The sequence below is a fragment of the Lissotriton helveticus genome, chromosome 12 (assembly GCF_964261635.1).
Source record: "Lissotriton helveticus chromosome 12, aLisHel1.1, whole genome shotgun sequence".
NCBI classification, from domain to species: Eukaryota; Metazoa; Chordata; class Amphibia; order Caudata; family Salamandridae; genus Lissotriton; species Lissotriton helveticus.
This window is the reverse complement of record NC_136073.1, coordinates 112,885,319-112,903,481: the sequence shown is the minus strand read 5'-3', so window position 1 is coordinate 112,903,481 and position 18,163 is coordinate 112,885,319. Positions and strand designations below refer to the sequence as shown.

The window sequence follows — 18,163 nt, the reverse complement described above, 5'->3', positions numbered from 1 at the left end:
TATTTGGGGTTATGAGGTGGCTCACTTTGGTTAGAATGCTAGTCTGGTGTGTGTGGTCCATATCACTGTTGTCTCAAAAGATTATAAATCAATTTGGGCATACTTATGAAATTATCTTACATGTATATATTCTTTTACAGACATTAATTCCAGGTCACGAGACACACTGTTGTAATTGCCCCCTGGCTGGTCCTGATGAAGGTGGTCCACATTGCAGTTCTTCCACCGAAACGCGTCGGCCATTTCTTTAGTTAGATCCAACCTTTTGGTTGTATAGTGGACAACTGGTGTATAACAATAGAATGTTTTTTGGGTTGTAGTGGAGTTATGTGTGACTAGGGTGTATGAGTGAGTGGTTGTATTTGTGGTTCTTGACCTGGTACATAATAACTGTCTTGTTTTTTTTAAGAGATGTATATTTTCTTCATGTAAACGAACTATAAAATGAATTTTTGTGTATGTATTTATAAGAAAATGATATGAAATACAGTGAATAACTATCTGTTTTCAAAAAAGAGAAAAAAATGATTTAATGAAGGATAAAAAAGACTTTACAAATAAAAATAAAGAAAAAAAAAATGAATATGTGGTTTATGTATGCCTTTGATATTAGAGGTGTTTCCCAGTAGCAAAGTGGTTTCAGGTCAAGAGGGAGTTTCATTTTCGTCACCGGAGGGCTACTCAGACTCAGGCCTTGGGCAACGGGTGCAGTGGTGTTCCCGGGGGTCTGTTTTTTTGTCTTCAGCAGGCTTGGAGTCTTTCTTTGGAGATTCTGTTGAACAGAGCTGCTGTTCACAGGAGATCTGGTTTTTGTTGAAGGCAGTCAGTCCTCCCAGGGATTCTGGAGGTCTCTGGCTGCAGGATAAAGCGACTTTTGGTACAGGATCTCCGGAAACTGCAGATAAGCCGGTAGGGCTGGGGCCAAGTCAGTTCTTCTCTGCAGTCTCCTCTATTGTGCATCTTTTTTCATCCTTCATAGTTTACGGAAATCTGCTTTCTGGGTTGAGGGCTGCCCCCTAAATACCATATTTAGGGGGCTTTCGGGGGTCTCAAGGTAGTAGCCAATGGGCTACTGACCTTAGTGTGACTACACCCTTGGTGAGCTCACCCCACATGGGGAAGTGGGCACAATCCTTTATCCCGATTGGAGAGTGCCTGCCATTTTTAAAAGGGTGGGCACTGATGAGTGGGCTTCACCTCTCCCCTCCCACTTGAGGGGTAGGGTTGGCAGAGGTGGGCACACCATCTGGGCTGCCTTAATTTGCCATCCTGTCTTCCTGCCGAAAAGGGGGTGAGACAGGAAGGGGTCTGGCCCCTGATACCAGGAGAGGCTGGGGGTCACGTTACAAAGGTGGCAAGGTCTAGAAAGCTCCCATGCCACAGATGGCTCTTCCTGACATGGGGGAGATGTGGCCACTTTCGCTCAGGAAAGGCTTTGTTTCTGGGCCTAGGGAGCCATGGCTCCCACCCCAGGTGTCCAGAAACATGTCTTGTAATGGCAAGCTTATGTTTACCAGTTTGAGAACCCACCAGAGGCTGGTAATATTCAGGGGCATCTCTAAGATGCCCTCTGAGGGCATTGTATAGTAAATCCCACACTGGCAGCAGTGTAGGTTTATTATGCTGAGAAGTTTGCGACCAAACTTCCCAGAATTCAGTAAAGCCATGATGAATTTTTGTGTATGTATTTATAAGAAAATGATATGAAATACAGTGAATAACTATCTGTTTTCAAAAAAGAGAAAAAAATGATTTAATGAAGGATAAAAAAGACTTTACAAATAAAAATAAAGAAAAAAAAAATGAATATGTGGTTTATGTATGCCTTTGATATTAGAGGTGTTTCCCAGTAGCAAAGTGGTTTCAGGTCAAGAGGGAGTTTCATTTTCGTCACCGGAGGGCTACTCAGACTCAGGCCTTGGGCAACGGGTGCAGTGGTGTTCCCGGGGGTCTGTTTTTTTGTCTTCAGCAGGCTTGGAGTCTTTCTTTGGAGATTCTGTTGAACAGAGCTGCTGTTCACAGGAGATCTGGTTTTTGTTGAAGGCAGTCAGTCCTCCCAGGGATTCTGGAGGTCTCTGGCTGCAGGATAAAGCGACTTTTGGTACAGGATCTCCGGAAACTGCAGATAAGCCGGTAGGGCTGGGGCCAAGTCAGTTCTTCTCTGCAGTCTCCTCTATTGTGCATCTTTTTTCATCCTTCATAGTTTACGGAAATCTGCTTTCTGGGTTGAGGGCTGCCCCCTAAATACCATATTTAGGGGGCTTTCGGGGGTCTCAAGGTAGTAGCCAATGGGCTACTGACCTTAGTGTGACTACACCCTTGGTGAGCTCACCCCACATGGGGAAGTGGGCACAATCCTTTATCCCGATTGGAGAGTGCCTGCCATTTTTAAAAGGGTGGGCACTGATGAGTGGGCTTCACCTCTCCCCTCCCACTTGAGGGGTAGGGTTGGCAGAGGTGGGCACACCATCTGGGCTGCCTTAATTTGCCATCCTGTCTTCCTGCCGAAAAGGGGGTGAGACAGGAAGGGGTCTGGCCCCTGATACCAGGAGAGGCTGGGGGTCACGTTACAAAGGTGGCAAGGTCTAGAAAGCTCCCATGCCACAGATGGCTCTTCCTGACATGGGGGAGATGTGGCCACTTTTGCTCAGGAAAGGCTTTGTTTCTGGGCCTAGGGAGCCATGGCTCCCACCCCAGGTGTCCAGAAACATGTCTTGTAATGGCAAGCTTATGTTTACCAGTTTGAGAACCCACCAGAGGCTGGTAATATTCAGGGGCATCTCTAAGATGCCCTTTGAGGGCATTGTATAGTAAATCCCACACTGGCAGCAGTGTAGGTTTATTATGCTGAGAAGTTTGCGACCAAACTTCCCAGAATTCAGTAAAGCCATGATGGTGCTGTAGAGCTCGTAATGACAAACTCCCAGACCATATACTCTTGTATGGCTTTACTCCACTTACAGGGCCTTATTTATGAAAACTGTTGCATCGCTGCGTGAAAACAGCTATGCATCAGTTTTGACTGCGCTCTCCTTGTGACATGATGGATGCGCCAGATTTAATGTACGACACTCAATGTTGCAAAGAGTTACAGATACGTCAGTATTTCTGACGTATCTGCAGGCACAAAAGTGGCGCATTGCTGGGGTGTGTCTGAAAACAGACACAACTACAGCAATGTGTCCTTTCACATGGGGCAAGCCCTATGTGAAAGGGCCTACGTCAGTCAACGCCTGCTATGAGGCAGGCCTCTGATATTGACGCAGTACCGTCCTAGAAGTGGCGCAGTGAAATCTTATAGATTTCAATGCGCCACTTCTACGAGGCTTTTTGCTGGGTAACGCCCACCCTGCATACATTATACCCGGTGGAGGTGTAATTCAAGGTAATTTGCATAACTTACGACAAAAGCAGTTTACATCAGCAAACATTTCTAAAAGAAAAACACTCCTAATGCTGCACTTACACATAGAATTGTTGAAGATGTAGTACACGAGTTTCTAAACTGAGCTTCATCCCACCAAGGTAACTGGCGACGTGCCACTCCCCAACCTCCCAACCCCCATGCACTGAACCTCAAGTTTTACTTGCATGGCTCTTGTATTTATTGCGAACATTACGGCCTGCGTGCACTACGCTCCTAAACAATGCGTAAGTTAAATGCCCCGCGTTCCTCACGCTTAATTTGTGCTGGTGCTTTCCGGTGCTTAGCACAGACACTTATTTCTCTGGGCCGTGTCTACAGCTAGTTGAGTCCACATGCATTATGAAACATATACTTTTTATTGGCGGCGCGCTGCTCAGAGTAGCTGCCACTGTTCCAGTCTGTTCCAGTCCCCCCCATCCCCATGAAGAGCTGATATCGCACATGAATGCGTGCACAGAAAACATTTCAAATTCGATGCCGCTGCTCGGCCGCCCACCTAAATATGAGCCACACAATAGACATTACCGCCAGAAACTGAGGCTGGTGGGTCCCAGCTTTGGCTTAGGTCACCAACACCGTCACACCCCATTTCATATTTGCAGTCATTCATTAGTAGCCTGGCCCCATCCCTCCTTGTTGAATCATCCAGTTTGTGGCCCAAATCGGACCAATGAGAAGTGTTTTCACCCTTGGCCCGCCCAGCATACTGTGCACCTGCCGCCTTAATCATTATCTGACGACGGAGGCAATCCGCGTGTTGTGCCGCAGGCCTCCTCCTTCGCACATTAGTTAAAACTAACAAGCATTGGAAATGCAATAGGTCTCGCAGCATTAGAGTTTGTGCTTTTAGAATTGTTTATGGTTTTTCTTTTTTTATCTTTAGCATTTTTGTTTCCTGTAGGCAATGCTAAAGAATTACAAAGAAAAAAAGCCATAAACAAATCTAAAAGCTCTAACTCAAATGCTCCGAGACCTATTGCATGCACCCATTCAGTTGTTGGCCTCTCAGCTGAGTCTGCCAACTAGACAACAAAGTGGAGGTGGGGCGGTTAACTAATGAGGCAGTAAAAAAACAAGACGGAGGGAAGGCAGAGAAGGGGAGGGGGGAGGTGCACGTCCAGTGTGTAACGCGGTTCCCAACCAGCCAACCCTGTTTTGAACTGGAGGAGAAAGCGAAAGCAACTCTAGATTGCACGTGCCTCCTTGCATTGGAAAAAGAATAAAAGTTTCTGGATTGAGGGAAGAAATACATCCGGCCTTCTTACCCAACAAACAAAATTATTTTGAAGGTACGAAAAAAACAGCTCGGGATCGTGTCCAGTTGCCTAAATAATTCATCACCAAAGAAAAGAACAACATGAAACACTTATAAAGCGTATGGCTACAAACAGCCTTTATTGCGCGGGAACGCTGCCAAGAACAGCAGCCAACGGTTGATCCTGGAGTGAATGAACCGAACAGCAACCCAGGAATCCGGTTCTCGGATGTCAGACCGGAAGGGGACAAACCTCGCAGCTCCAAGCCCTCCCCCTCCCTTCACCATGTTTTCTGTAGTGTGTGAAACAAAGAAGCCAAGCAGTCAGTGTAGGACTGAACTCGGCTCCGAGCAAACCGCCACTCCTTGCAATCCATGTCAGCTTTAGCATTCAGCAGTTCAAATGCAGAAAATAACGTTGCAATCTGAAAAAACATGTTTGCATGCATCCGTTGTAAACTAGGGGGAGGGGGCGGGAGGCGGAGAGTTGAGGCAGGCAGGCATGGGAGGAGAGGAGGAGGGGGGAGGAGAGTAGGGGAGGCACGGCCTAGCGGCCGTGCAATCAAGTAGTGAGGGGGAGGAGTTGTGGGAAGGCTGAGAGAGAGAGTAGGCGGCTGGGTGCATGTGCACGCGCTTTTAAGCTCAATGCACATGCGCATTGAGCTTAAAAGTCACGGGCACTGCAAGGAATCGCCACGATTCCTTGCAAGTTAGATAAAGTCTGGATGAGCCCCTATAGTCTCGCTTGCTCGATGCGCATGCGCATCGACAGGCGAGACCTAAAAAGGCTGTCCCGCAGTGCCAGTAAGTAGGCCCTTTCACCCTTTATATTTGTCTGCAATGTAAGCTTTTAAATGCATTTTCATGCTAAATAACGTTTTATAGAGTGGGGCCTGTGGTTGCAGCTCTTCCTTCACTGCTGCTGGCTTTTAACTTTTGCAGCAAAATCTTTTTTTCAAGTTAAAAGCCAGCAGCAGTGACGGGAGAACAGCAGCCGTGGGCCCCACACTACAAAACGTTATTTAGCCTACTAAGCAATTTGAATGATTTGTAGACAGATATAACACTGAACACTGGCACACAGCTGATGGCAGAAATAAAAGACTATCTAAACCCTGCCTCTCGACAAAAAACTGCCTTGAGTGGCACGTTCAGGTAATTTTGCTTTTCTCTAATCAGCTGTGTGCCAGTGTTCAGTGTTATATTTGTCTACGAAGCATTCAAGTGGCTGATCATGCTAAATAACATTTTATAGAATGTGGAGCTCAGGGCTGCAGCTCTCCCTCCACTTCTTCTGGCTTTTAACTTTTACGGTAAAATAAATCTTTTTTTCAAGTTAAAAGCAGGTAGCAGTGGCGGAAGAACAGCAGCTGTGAGCCCCACACACTATAACAAGTTATTTAGCATTCTAAGCCATTTGAATGCTTTGTAGACAGATATAACACTGAACACTGGCACACAGCTGATGGCAGAAAAGCAAGATTACCTGAACGTGCCACTCAAGGCAATTTTGCTTCGAGAGGCACATTCAGGTAGACTTGGTTTTCTTGTTTTTCTGCCATCATCTGTGTACTAGTGTTCAGTGTTATATTTATCTGCATAGCATCGAAATGGCTCATTATGTTAAGTACCTGTTTATAGTGTGGACCCACGGATGCAGTTAACCCTCCACTGCTGCTGGCTTTTAATTAAAAAAAAATTTTATTTTACCTTGAGTGGCACATTCAAGTAGCCCTGTTTTCTGTCATCAGCAAACATGCTTGCAATTGTATGAAGTTAAACTAGAAGTCCTACAACGCATTGTGTTATGCTAGTTCTTCAAAGCCTTGTACTGGCTAAAGGTACCACACATTATGGGTCCAATTAGCCATTATTCAGGACAGCTCACCAACCGTGCCATACCATAATGCTGCTACATAGACTGCACAGGCAGTCGTCACTGGAGATTCCTTCCTGCAGAGCAGGCTCAAAGCTATTGGTGTGCTTAACTGAGTGTGGGGGAGAGGTTTTGGAAGTGGTGAGCTGCCAACTGGTAGTGTCTTCTTGAACTGCTTCTTCTGCCAGCCTTTAATTGTTAGCCAAGACCACTTTGGAATCAGAGAAATAGGTGGGTGGAGCCAGTGGAGGAAGTGGGTGAAGCCAGGAGATGAAGTGGGTGGATCCGGGGACGTGGGTGTGACTCCAACAAAAATGTGAGCATCTGCACCTAATATTTTACAAATTAAGCACTGGTTCTGTCTAACTTTAACCTCATACAACACAAAAAGTGTCAAAGGGTGTTGAGTAAGAATCTATGTGTGGCATATTACACTGATACTGTCCATTACAACCCACTTGTGAAAAACAACATAGTAAGATGTCCTGTGATCTCTATGTGACCTATCAGGATACCCATCAGTCACCACACGGAACCGCCCTTCATCATTTGGGATTCCTGTAAACCATCTGCTTAGGCCACTACCGGTAAATGTAGAGGGTCAGTTCTTATAACCTCCTGGAACCCTAGTAGTGACTAGAGTGGTTAGAGTGTTAAGTACTGGTTGGTAGGTAAAAGGATGACTGACTTGCAGTGCTAGTGAAGAAAGTGAGTGCTAGTGAAAATAAAATTGGGTGAGGAAGCAAGAATGAAAGTTTATTCTGTCTTTTGCTCGCTCCACCAATATTAAAAAAAGCAGCAAAGGTAGATTTAATAAATAACTACCTATATATACAAGGTGGTCAACATGTTTCAGCAATTTTAACAGACCAAAAGAGTCCAATGCTATCATCAGGACCAAGTAATTAAGTAATGCTACTGCAAAAGGGTGTGATAGTGAGAAAATATATATTGTGACTACATTATTTACATACTGCAACATAAAAAGAGATCACCTGAGTTCCTAGGTGTAGTCTTGGCTTGCAGTTGTACTTGTATGTCACCTTAGTGGCGAAGTTGAGGGCCTCACCCCGCCTGGCAACGGCTCAGGGAACGAGGGAAGCACCGCTCTCTCCGTCGGTACCTCACCGCCGTCGCCGGTTGGGGAGGAACTTTAACCTCTGCATACCTTTGGGGTCACTTGGTCTCTATTCACACTAGACCTCATTTTGGTGTAGTATATACAGAGCCAGTTTCCTACAATAGGTGACTGTGTTTGCAAACTCCAAAAATGTCACTTATCATGAGTTTATTTCACGTATTTAGTTTGAATAATATAATGGTTTAGTAATATAAACTGTGGGAAAGGGGAAGTTTGGTTCTTTTAAGTAAGAACGTATTAGTTTGATATACACGCATGCAAATGATTTTGAGGTTGAGGAGTGAGGTGGATTCTGGGGGTGTGAGCCCTTCAGCAAAACTATGGAGGTAACTGATTGAAGCAGCTGGGGAATCCAGTCAAGTGACGCAAGCTTGATAAAAGGGAAAGCGAATACAGCTGAGAATTTGGATTACGATTGAGAGTAGGAAGAAGCAGTCTGTTAACAGAGGATAGAACAAGGGGTCAAAGTACTGACAGTGACTGTTTTATGAAAGGTAAATATGTGGGATATGGAATAGGAGGGGTGTTGAGAAGGAGAGTGAAAGGGGAGCAAAGTTGGGGAGGAGTCACAAACAAGAGTGAGGGTTTTTGATGACACGGGTGGGACGATGTTTTTCACGTTCATAGCATATGAAGGGCAACCACAGTTGAGGATGACACTGTGAGAAATAAGGGGCTATAATCAGCAGCATTTGAATTTTGTTTGTTTAGGGCATGAATTTGTTAAAGAGCGTGCCGCATTTAAACGCTGTGTTTAACATCTAAACATCGTTTTTAAATACACTTTTACTGTTTATTGTATTTGCAGTAACCCCTGTCGAAGATCCAATGTAGGCTCGAAATGCATTGGGTATTTAAAAAGCGTGCTGACTTCAAAAAGTGATTGATGTGGATGTACCTCTGTATAAAGCCTGGATTGGCGTACAATTGGTATATGAAGATGAAAATAAAGACTACGGATTCAATCACACTGTCTCTGTTGTGATGAAAAGATAAGAGTACATGGATTAAATATTGGATAATGAAACAGTTATGATGAGTTTACATTGGAGGACTTGGATAAAAGTAATATATTGGCGGGATCAATTCCCACTTTTTGCAGTGCGACAGTGGGAGCGCAAGAGGCGTGCTCTTTCTTTAATACACTATATTGACAAGTGGCATTGAGGGTAAAAATGTTGTCACCTAGACAAGCGTTTGTTGATCGCTATAGGCTAGTTAACGTTTTATGGTGGAGTAAGGCAGCAGCCTTGGGGTATCATTGCATGGTTATGACATATTACAAGTAGAAGCCAGCAGAACAACTCTGTATTTTAGTGGCTAGGAACACTAGTGGTAAAATACTATTTGAGCCGGAGAGCAGAATATACTTGCACCGTTCCTGTGTCTGGCAGAAGCCCCCACAGTCTTGATAGCTCAGTGAGCTGAACGATCTCCGCTGACAAATGAGTTGATGTGGAGGTCTCAAGTATGAATTCCGGTATCCGTTTAAAAAAAAAGGTAATAGTAGCATCTATAATTTATAGCACTGAAATTGTTATTGTAAAAGATGTTTAATAAAATGTATTGCTTGGGGACGCAGGTAAAAATGGCTACCCCTCTAAAACTCAAACAAGCATTGGCATAGCCAATAGGTCTCGCCTTTGGGCCCTTATAAGTGTTTAGCCGTGCAACAGTTGATGTTGTTGCACCAAGGATATTGTGCTGCATAACTAAATACTTATAAGGTCCCAAAGGCGAGATCTATTGGCTATGCCAATGCTTGTTCTCACATATGAGAGAACATTCAAATATGTGAGTTCAGGATGTGCACTGTACATATAACTCTTCTGTTTCATTAAGTAGGCTATAAGGTTGCGCCATGTATAGGAAGATTTTAGTCCACACTGACTGGCCTCTTAGTTCACGAAATAGTTGTCAGGGCAGGGGGCATGCATTATACTGAGTTAATGTAGAAACAATACTAATGCCTCACAATGCAGTGATATAATCTAATGTAGTGAAGTGAAACTCTTCTGCTTGTTTAAGAAATACACTCACTTTTTATGAATTTTGAAGACACTATATCATATTCTAGCATGATGTTTGTTGCCCGATTTACAGTCCAGATATTTTCGACGCTCAACTGCTGCACAGGCTCCTAGAGCCAGACTTGACCCTTGGCTCCGCCCTCCTTGGTAATGTGTTGGCCTGCCCACTTCTAGCCAGGTGTACTAAAAGGAAAGCTTGTGAATAGCAAAAAAACTGATAAAAGTAAACTCAGGCGGAAACGTAAATCTGTGCATGTCCTCTTACACTATTTGTTGAATTCATATTTAATACGCATTTATATAACCCGAGGGTTTTGGAGTGCTTTATATGAGCACCAGTGCTTTAAATGGGCCGGTACTCACTGGTACTGAGTACCAGCACTTCTTTTTTAACCCCATCTAGAGTCCCGGTACTTCTCCGTTACAAACGAGAGTACCGGTACTCAGTGTAACATGGTGGCATTTTAGGACATAAATAGTTATGTGAGCACGCATTGCATTTCCACACTGCGGCGCATTCTCACATGATGTTAATTTCACAGAGGGTGGCAGTGACGCCCCACGGCAGAGCAACGTGTGACATCACGTCACCCCCCCCAAGGTACCTTTGCGGCGGGAAGAAAGAGGAAGCCCTTTAAAAAGCATTGTTTGGTCTGGCTTTCCCTTTCTTCTATGCGAGCACAGGAGAAAGGGAAACAGCCATTAAATGCCACCGGTGAGCAAAAAGCAGGTTCCCCATAAGCGCCAGTGGCAGTCCGATCGAGAACCAAGCGGCAAGCAACTTTCTGCCACTCTGCAGGTGAGTGCCCTGCGCGACCCCCAATGTCCTCGTGCCCAAAAAAATTCATGTGTCTGTGTGCGCTGCAAGGCCAGGTGCAGCGCTTCACCACGGTGCCCTACCTTCCAGGCTTCCACTTGATGCGGGCTGCTGCAGCAGGGCAGGAAAGACAGCAGGTGGCTGGCTGTCAACTAGTAAAACGTCATACATGCAATGGCACCACACATACATTACAGATTCAAGCAAGTTGCCATCATATACACTCCAAACATTTCTTGAGCCCATAGAATGTTTTTAATTTGCCCCGCTCTTAGTCCTGCCTCTAGCCCCGCCTCCTTGCCCCGCCCCCAGTTCAATCTGATGAGTACCTGTATTTTTTTCTCTCCATTTAAAGCACTGATGAGCACCAGTTACGTTCCACAAGGACACATTCATTTCTTGATAGGCACGGGGTGATTAAGTGATTTGTCCAGAATCACAGGATGCTAAGCCGACGCCGAGACTCCACTGTTCCTTCGCGCAATAACCACTCCACGCATCAGTTAGAAATAAACATAACATCATTAACCTAAACAATCCCCACAACATCCTGCCATTCACCCCATCATCCACTCACGTGCTCCACCAGCCACTCCCAATTCACACCACGACCTCTTTGCATCTCATTCACTTCCCACTTTCACTTTCCAACTCCTCCGTCATCTCCATCCATCGCACTCCCGTCTACCACTCCCCCCATCCAGCACCTGTAACCCCCTTCCTGAAAGGGTGATTCTGCTCGTCATGGACTCCCCACCCCTCCCAGTTCCCGTCAACGCCCCTGTCCTGCCATCCTGTCCTAAACTGGCATGTTACCCAACTTGGCAACTTCAACAAACGCCCCCGTCCCCACCTTTCAGCTGTGTAGGGTGGGTGGGTGGTAAAACTAACTCCTTCCCTGAGGCACCGGGGACAGGAAGAGGAAGTCCTTCCCCTCCTGTCCCCCTAAATAGCCTCCTAAACCCCTCCCACCCCCTAACCTAATCCCCTACCTAACTTCCTGCCTGTCCCTATCGCGCGAACACCCCGGGGAAAAGACTGGTCTGCCGAACTGCTTTCCCCCGGGGGCCGCATCGTGCAATAACCACTCCACGCATCAGTTAGCGTAAAAGGCCATTTATTAGGACAGGCATGACATTCAGAAATAAACATAACATCATTAACCTAAACAATCCCCACAACATCCTGCCATTCACCCCATCAACCACTCACGTGCTCCACCAGCCACTCCCAATTCACACCACGACCTCTTTGCATCTCATTCACTTCCCCCTTTCACTTTCCAACTCCTCCGTCATCTCCATCCATCGCACTCCCGTCTACCACTCCCCCCATCCTGCACCTGTAACCCCCTCCCTGAAAGGGAGATTCTGCCCGTCATGGACTCTCCACCCCTCCCAGTTCCCGCCACCCAGGAAACCCCCGGAGTGCGTTTACCTGCCCCACCAAGCGTGCACCTTTCGAGCTCAGTCTCTCTTACACCAGATCGATTCGTTCCACAGACAACTAATCAGATCCCGCAACTCCATCAGGTAAAATGCATTTCCCATGTGAGAAAGGTGCACACCATCATCTCGGAAAAGAAGTGGCTGCTCCAGCTCAGCCACCTTTCCCAGGTAGGGAAGCATGGATATGGGACGGTAGTTAGCTAGGGAAGAGGGATCAGCCCCAGGCTTCTTTAGAATGGGGATGATAGTGGCAGATTTGAATACAGTGGGGACTAAGCCTTTAGAAAAGGTGTCATTTAAGACTGTAAGGGCAGGGGCAGGACAAGCCGAGAACACCTGAGCCATAATGCGGGCCGGGCACGCATCGGATGGAGACCCAGATTTTATACGCTTAAGAAGCGGGGAAAGAGATTCACTAGTTAGCTCAGGAATGTAGGCGAAGGACTGGGTATTTTGTGGCGAGGAACAATCTAAAAAAGGATCTGACGGGGGAGGAATATGTGCTTTGACTTGTGCAATTTTGTCAATAAAAAACTCATTCAGCGAGTTGCACAATGATTGGGAGGGAGTAATCGTGGGAGAGGGCCTATCTGACAGAGCTAACTCGTGGACAGTTGCAAAGATTTCGCGAGGCTGGCTTTCTGCTGTCAGTATGCGTTGTGAGAAAAAAACTTTCTTGGCCTCTTGGATGGCTTTTTTATACTCTGAAAGTAGGGTGGTATAATTAATTTTACTGACCGGGCAGTATTTCGACCTCCACGCCCGTTCTGCTTGACGGACTGTTAGTTTAAGTGCCTTCAGAGCAGGAGTAAACCACTTGTTAGCATGGTGGTGGTGGTTAATGGTGACCTTCTTCAAAGGGGCCTTTTCATCCCGAAGATGGATTAGCCAACTGTCCAAAGTGGCCAGCTGAAGTTGAGAAGGGGTATCAGTAAGATCAGGGCAGGTGACAATTAAAGAATCACAGAACGCAGGAATATCGACCCGGTTCCAACTTCTAGCCCATAAAGTTTTAGAACTACGAGGAACATTTCGCAAGTGCAGGTCCAGGGAAAAGGACAGAAGATGATGGTCGGACCATACGCAGGGGGCGATGGACAGATTGACAGTGGGTAGATTGAGGGTCCATATTTGGTCTAGGATGTGGCCCCGGGTGTGTGTAGGGGCACGAACGTGTTGAATAAAATTTAAACTCGATAGCAGTGAGGTAAAATCCTTAGAAGTAGGGTCTTCTGCGGGATCGCTGGGCCAGAAATTAAAATCGCCAAGCACAAGTACAGTGGCGTTATTAACCACTAGAGGGACCAACGATTTAAACTAAAGAATCGATGCCCTGGGGCACCAGAGGCGACGCCCTAAGCACTCAAATAACCCTCCGCCTACCTAAGAAAAACACCGCTCCTAAAACTAACTCCTTCCCTGAGGCACCGGGGACAGGAAGAGGAAGTCCTTGCCCTCCTGTCCCCCTAAATAGCCTCCTAAACCCCTCCCACCCCCCTAACCTAATCCCCTACCTAACTTCCTGCCTGTCCCTCTCGCACGAACACCCTGGGGAAAAAAAAGACTGGTCTGCCGACCTGCTTTCCCCCTGGGGCCGCATTGTCAGCAGCTCTGCCCGTAAGGCTACATCCTCTATGTGCCTTGAGAAGCATTTGGGACACGCTTAGACATCTCTTAAATACACAATATCATCTTCTATTTAAAATTAATATTTTGCATTTCAAAGATGCCAACAGAATACTTAATTTTCCCAATTTCTTTACAGGCCATGTGGGTCAAATGTTAGCCACGTAGCAACGGCACATAATTATTAGGCCAAGACTATTCTGAAAGAGTGAGACCCCCTGAAGCGGACGGAGCTAGTGATAACGAACCGATGGGTTCATTACAGAAAGAAGCGTGACTCCCCCGGTGCGCAGCTGGTATTGTGAGACACGTGGGTCTTACAGCCCGGCCCGCCACTGATGGTTGGTGGGAAAAGGCTCTTGCACAACACCTGATTCGTTTAATTCGGTGAATATCAGAAACTCTCGCCTCCAATCAGAGCCCTGCTGTCCCAGAGCACGCAGGCCTGGTATCAGAGGCGTTAGAAAGGTGCTCGCAGATAAAATCACCCTACCGAGATGCTCGAGAGACTGACTGAACAAAATACAAGAGGTAGCAAACGGTACGTTACAAGAAGAAAAAGTGACGTGTGCATGTTACCAGCCGAGTGTGTCAACACGCCAGGCCCTCCGGCTCCATCATTAGACGGTGCGCAGCAAGGGGTCCTGTGGAGTGGGCGGGAGGGGTGGGGGTGCTTTAAAAATCAGGAGGTGGAGAGGGGCTGTGTCAGAGCGTCGCCCCCCTCCCCAACACCAACAACCACAGAGAAGTCAGCGGCGACCCCTGGAGACCCGGTGCTGTCGACGAGTTTCGGCGCAGTCTCTCCAGCTTGAGTGCTATCTCTGCTGCTACTGACGTGTAAGTACGCAGCGCCTACTGAGGGACAGGGAGAGAGGAAGGCGCTACAGGGGCCAAGGCTAGCATCTAAGGGGCCGCACCGAGGGGGCTTACTAGCAGGTACTGGGCACAACCAGAGCCTCTCTTCCGCCTGCATACGCCCTCCCTGGCTACTTTCACTTTTACCTCTTGCACCAAAGAGGGTTGTGGGCTTGTGGTTGGTTCACGAAACATTTAGACTGGCCCCGTTCCATGCATGTCCTGGTGGTAACAGGCGGTACTCGTACAACCTCCCCGTACCACGTGTAATAGAGGTGGAAATGTGTGACAAGATTGTTTCTGCATGTTGATCAGATTATGCAGTGTTTCTGTTGCGGCGGTGAAGTGTTGTTTTTGGTGTGCTGTTGTTTTTGTGCATCCTTATTTCAATGTTTTGTACTGCGTGGTTGCACTATATTCTCTTTTTTAAGTGTGTGTTGTTGGGATTGTGTTCTTTTGTGTTATTTAGTTTAGAGAGTTCAGCAAATGCTTCTACATTCCCAGCAGACGCAGCTCCTTTTCCTTTAAAGACCCCATGACAAGCAGCCATTCACCACTATCGGGGGCGCCACACACGCTGCTGCGCTGTTCAAGACGCCAGCGACCCCTAAGTGTGGCCCAGACCTGTCTTGACTCGGCAGCTGCGGGGCGCACTTCATCCCCCTCTACCAGGGGGAAGTGCGGCACTTCGGTCCTTCTCAAAGCATAAGGTCGGGGCTCAGTCAATAACATCTCAGTAGGTTGGTGCACGCGCATCCAACTGTCGGTCTTTAAGTCTACATGTCTGTAACATGTGTGTTGTGCCTAACCATGATGTCTCGCTTCCTCTTGCGTGACACACTGAGTGACGCTTTGCAGGAAGCAGAAAAGTGGTATCTGCGATTACAAAGAATTTTGTATCAAAATCACAAGCAGAGCTTTAAATGTTGCTGAGTACCTGCACTTTAAAAAAAATGTTTAAAGGGGCAGTGCCTTCACTTCTCTGCCGGGGCGGAATACTTTTAATGGGGGAGCACCCAGAACTAATCAACAGCAAACAGATAGTGGGGTGGGATGGGGGCGCGAGTGCCTGCACTTTCATTTCTAGCACGGATTACAAATACCGTAAATAAAACTGACGAGTTAGACTTCCCGAGCCTATCACGGGACATTTGGACTAACTTTATTCTTTGGGCCAGGAAGTAACATTGTGAAAAGTTTTTCAGAAAAAGGGGCCAGGAATAGGTGGAAAGGTATACTAATGGGTGTGCCAATGCCCTCAGGCGTGGCCGTGCCAATGCTCCTCGACATGGGTGTGCCCTAGGCCTTCCCATGGGCTGGCGCTAGGCATGGGCCTCGCACTCAGCCCACCTGCATGGGGCCCCGAAACAATCGTGTGCCCTGTTGTTTCCCTGTCTCCTTGCAATTAGGGTCTATGGGATGGGTCCCCTCCCTGGACCTCTCTGGGATGGTGTCTGGAGGCCTTGGGGAGGGAGACGCTTCCCCTTGTCCCAATTGCAAGGAGGCAGAGCCACTGTGGGAGGCCCATTGTACAGTATTTTAGCGACCCCACAGTGTTAACTCTCAGCCTACAAGCAATTCATAAACCTATCAGGCTGGAGGTGTGAAACTGTGGGGGCGCTAAAATCCTGTACATTTGGCCTTCTGCTATGTCTCTGAATGGTTCCCTTGCAAGGGATCACTTAAGTAAATTAGAAGGGCCTCCCGCATTCCCTTAAGTACATTAGAAGGGCCTCCCGCATTCCCTTAAGTACATTAGAAGGGCCTCCCGCATTCCCTTAAGTACATTAGAAGGGCCTCCCACATTCCCTTAAGTACATTAGAAGGGCCTCCCGCATTCCCTTAAGTACATTAGAGGGGCCTCGCGCATTCCCTTTTGGCCCAGGGCCTCGCAAATCATAGAACCGAGCCGGCCCTTGGCCCGTTCATCAGGTTCATCACCAGGGGTCGGTAATACCACGCCCAGGATCACACACTGCTTCCGGATTCGCAGGCGCTGCATTACAGCACTGGGTGCTACAAGGACTCCATAATGAGGCTGTCGTCTTAAAATGCTAATTATTTAGACAAGCATTGGAAATGCAATAGGTCTCGCAATAGAATAGTTAGACATTTTTCTTTTTGCAAATGGAAGAGTGGCGTTGCGTGGATGAGTGGCGTTGCGTGGATGAGTGGCGTTGCGTGGATGAGTGGCGTTGCGTGTGTGAGTGGCGTTGCGTGTGTGAGTGGCGTAGCGTGTGTGAGTGGCGTAGCGTGTGTGAGTGGCGTAGCGTGTGTGAGTGGCGTTGCGTGTGTGAAGGATTGGTAGTGCGGGCACTGCTGCTTGGGGTATCTGCGAGATTTGTGTAAATAAATGGAGAGGGGGGAGAGAGTTGTAAGAGAGAGTGAAAGAGGCAGAATCGTTGAGAGGAAAAGAAAGTGCGAATCTGTAAGCTGAGAGATGTGGCATAACAGAAGGATTGGTAGTGCGGGCACTGCTGCTTGGGGTATCTGCGAGATTTGTGTAAGTAAATGGAGAGGGGGGAGAGAGTTGGAAGAGAGAGTGAAAGATGCAGAAACGTGGAGAGTAAAAGAAAGAGCGAAGGAATCTGTAAGCTGAGAGATGTGGCATAACAGAAGGATTGGTAGTGCGGGCACTGCTGCTTGGGGTATCTGCGAGATTTGTGTAAGTAAATGGAGAGGGGGGAGAGAGTTGGAAGAGAGAGTGAAAGAGGCAGAAACGTGGAGAGTAAAAGAAAGAGCGAAGGAATATGTAAGCTGAGAGATGTGGCATAACAGAAGGCTTGGTAGTGCGGGCACTGCGCTTGTGGTATCTGCGAGATTTGTGTAAGTAAATGGAGAGGGGGGAGAGAGTTGTAAGAGAGAGTGAAAGAGGCAGAAACGTTGAGAGGAAAAGAAAGTGCGAATCTGTAAGCTGGGAGATGTGGCATAACAGAAGGATTGGTAGTGCGGGCACTGCTGCTTGGGGTATCTGCGAGATTTGTGTAAGTAAATGGAGAGGGGGGAGAGAGTTGGAAGAGAGAGTGAAAGAGGCAGAAACGTGGAGAGTAAAAGAAAGAGCGAAGGAATCTGTAAGCTGAGAGATGTGGCATAACAGAAGGATTGGTAGTGCGGGCACTGCTGCTTGGGGTATCTGCGAGATTTGTGTAAGTAAATGGAGAGGGGGGAGAGAGTTGGAAGAGAGAGTGAAAGAGGCAGAAACGTGGAGAGTAAAAGAAAGAGCGAAGGAATATGTAAGCTGAGAGATGTGGCATAACAGAAGGATTGGTAGTGCGGGCACTGCTGCTTGGGGTATCTGCGAGATTTGTGTAAGTAAATGGAGAGGGGGGAGAGAGTTGGAAGAGAGAGTGAAAGAGGCAGAAACGTGGAGAGTAAAAGAAAGAGCGAAGGAATCTGTAAGCTGAGAGATGTGGCATAACAGAAGGATTGGTAGTGCGGGCACTGCTGCTTGGGGTATCTGCGAGATTTGTGTAAGTAAATGGAGAGGGGGGAGAGAGTTGGAAGAGAGAGTGAAAGAGGCAGAAACGTGGAGAGTAAATGAAAGTGCGAAGGAATCTGTAAACTGAGAGATGTGGCATAACAGAAGGATTGGTAGTGCGGGCACTGCTGCTTGGGGTATCTGCGAGATTTGTGTAAGTAAATGGAGAGGGGGGAGAGAGTTGTAAGAGTGAGTGAAAGAGGCAGAATC

General features: G+C 47.2%; 1 protein-coding gene across 2 annotated transcripts in view; it reads left to right on the top strand.

Annotated features, from left to right (window-relative positions):
- The first annotated feature begins 13,992 nt into the window (after nt 1-13,992).
- Nucleotides 13,993-18,163, top strand: part of LOC144797855 (transmembrane protein 272-like) — a 119,531-nt gene continuing 115,360 nt past the window's right edge. Inside the window, exon 1 of one of the 2 annotated variants that reach the window (XM_078668659.1) lies at nt 13,993-14,161. In XM_078668659.1, coding sequence (XP_078524785.1) covers nt 14,118-14,161 — 44 coding nt within the window. In that variant the 5' untranslated portion in view covers nt 13,993-14,117. The remainder of the gene's footprint in view (nt 14,162-18,163) is intronic. The other variant, XM_078668658.1, reaches the window with a different exon arrangement.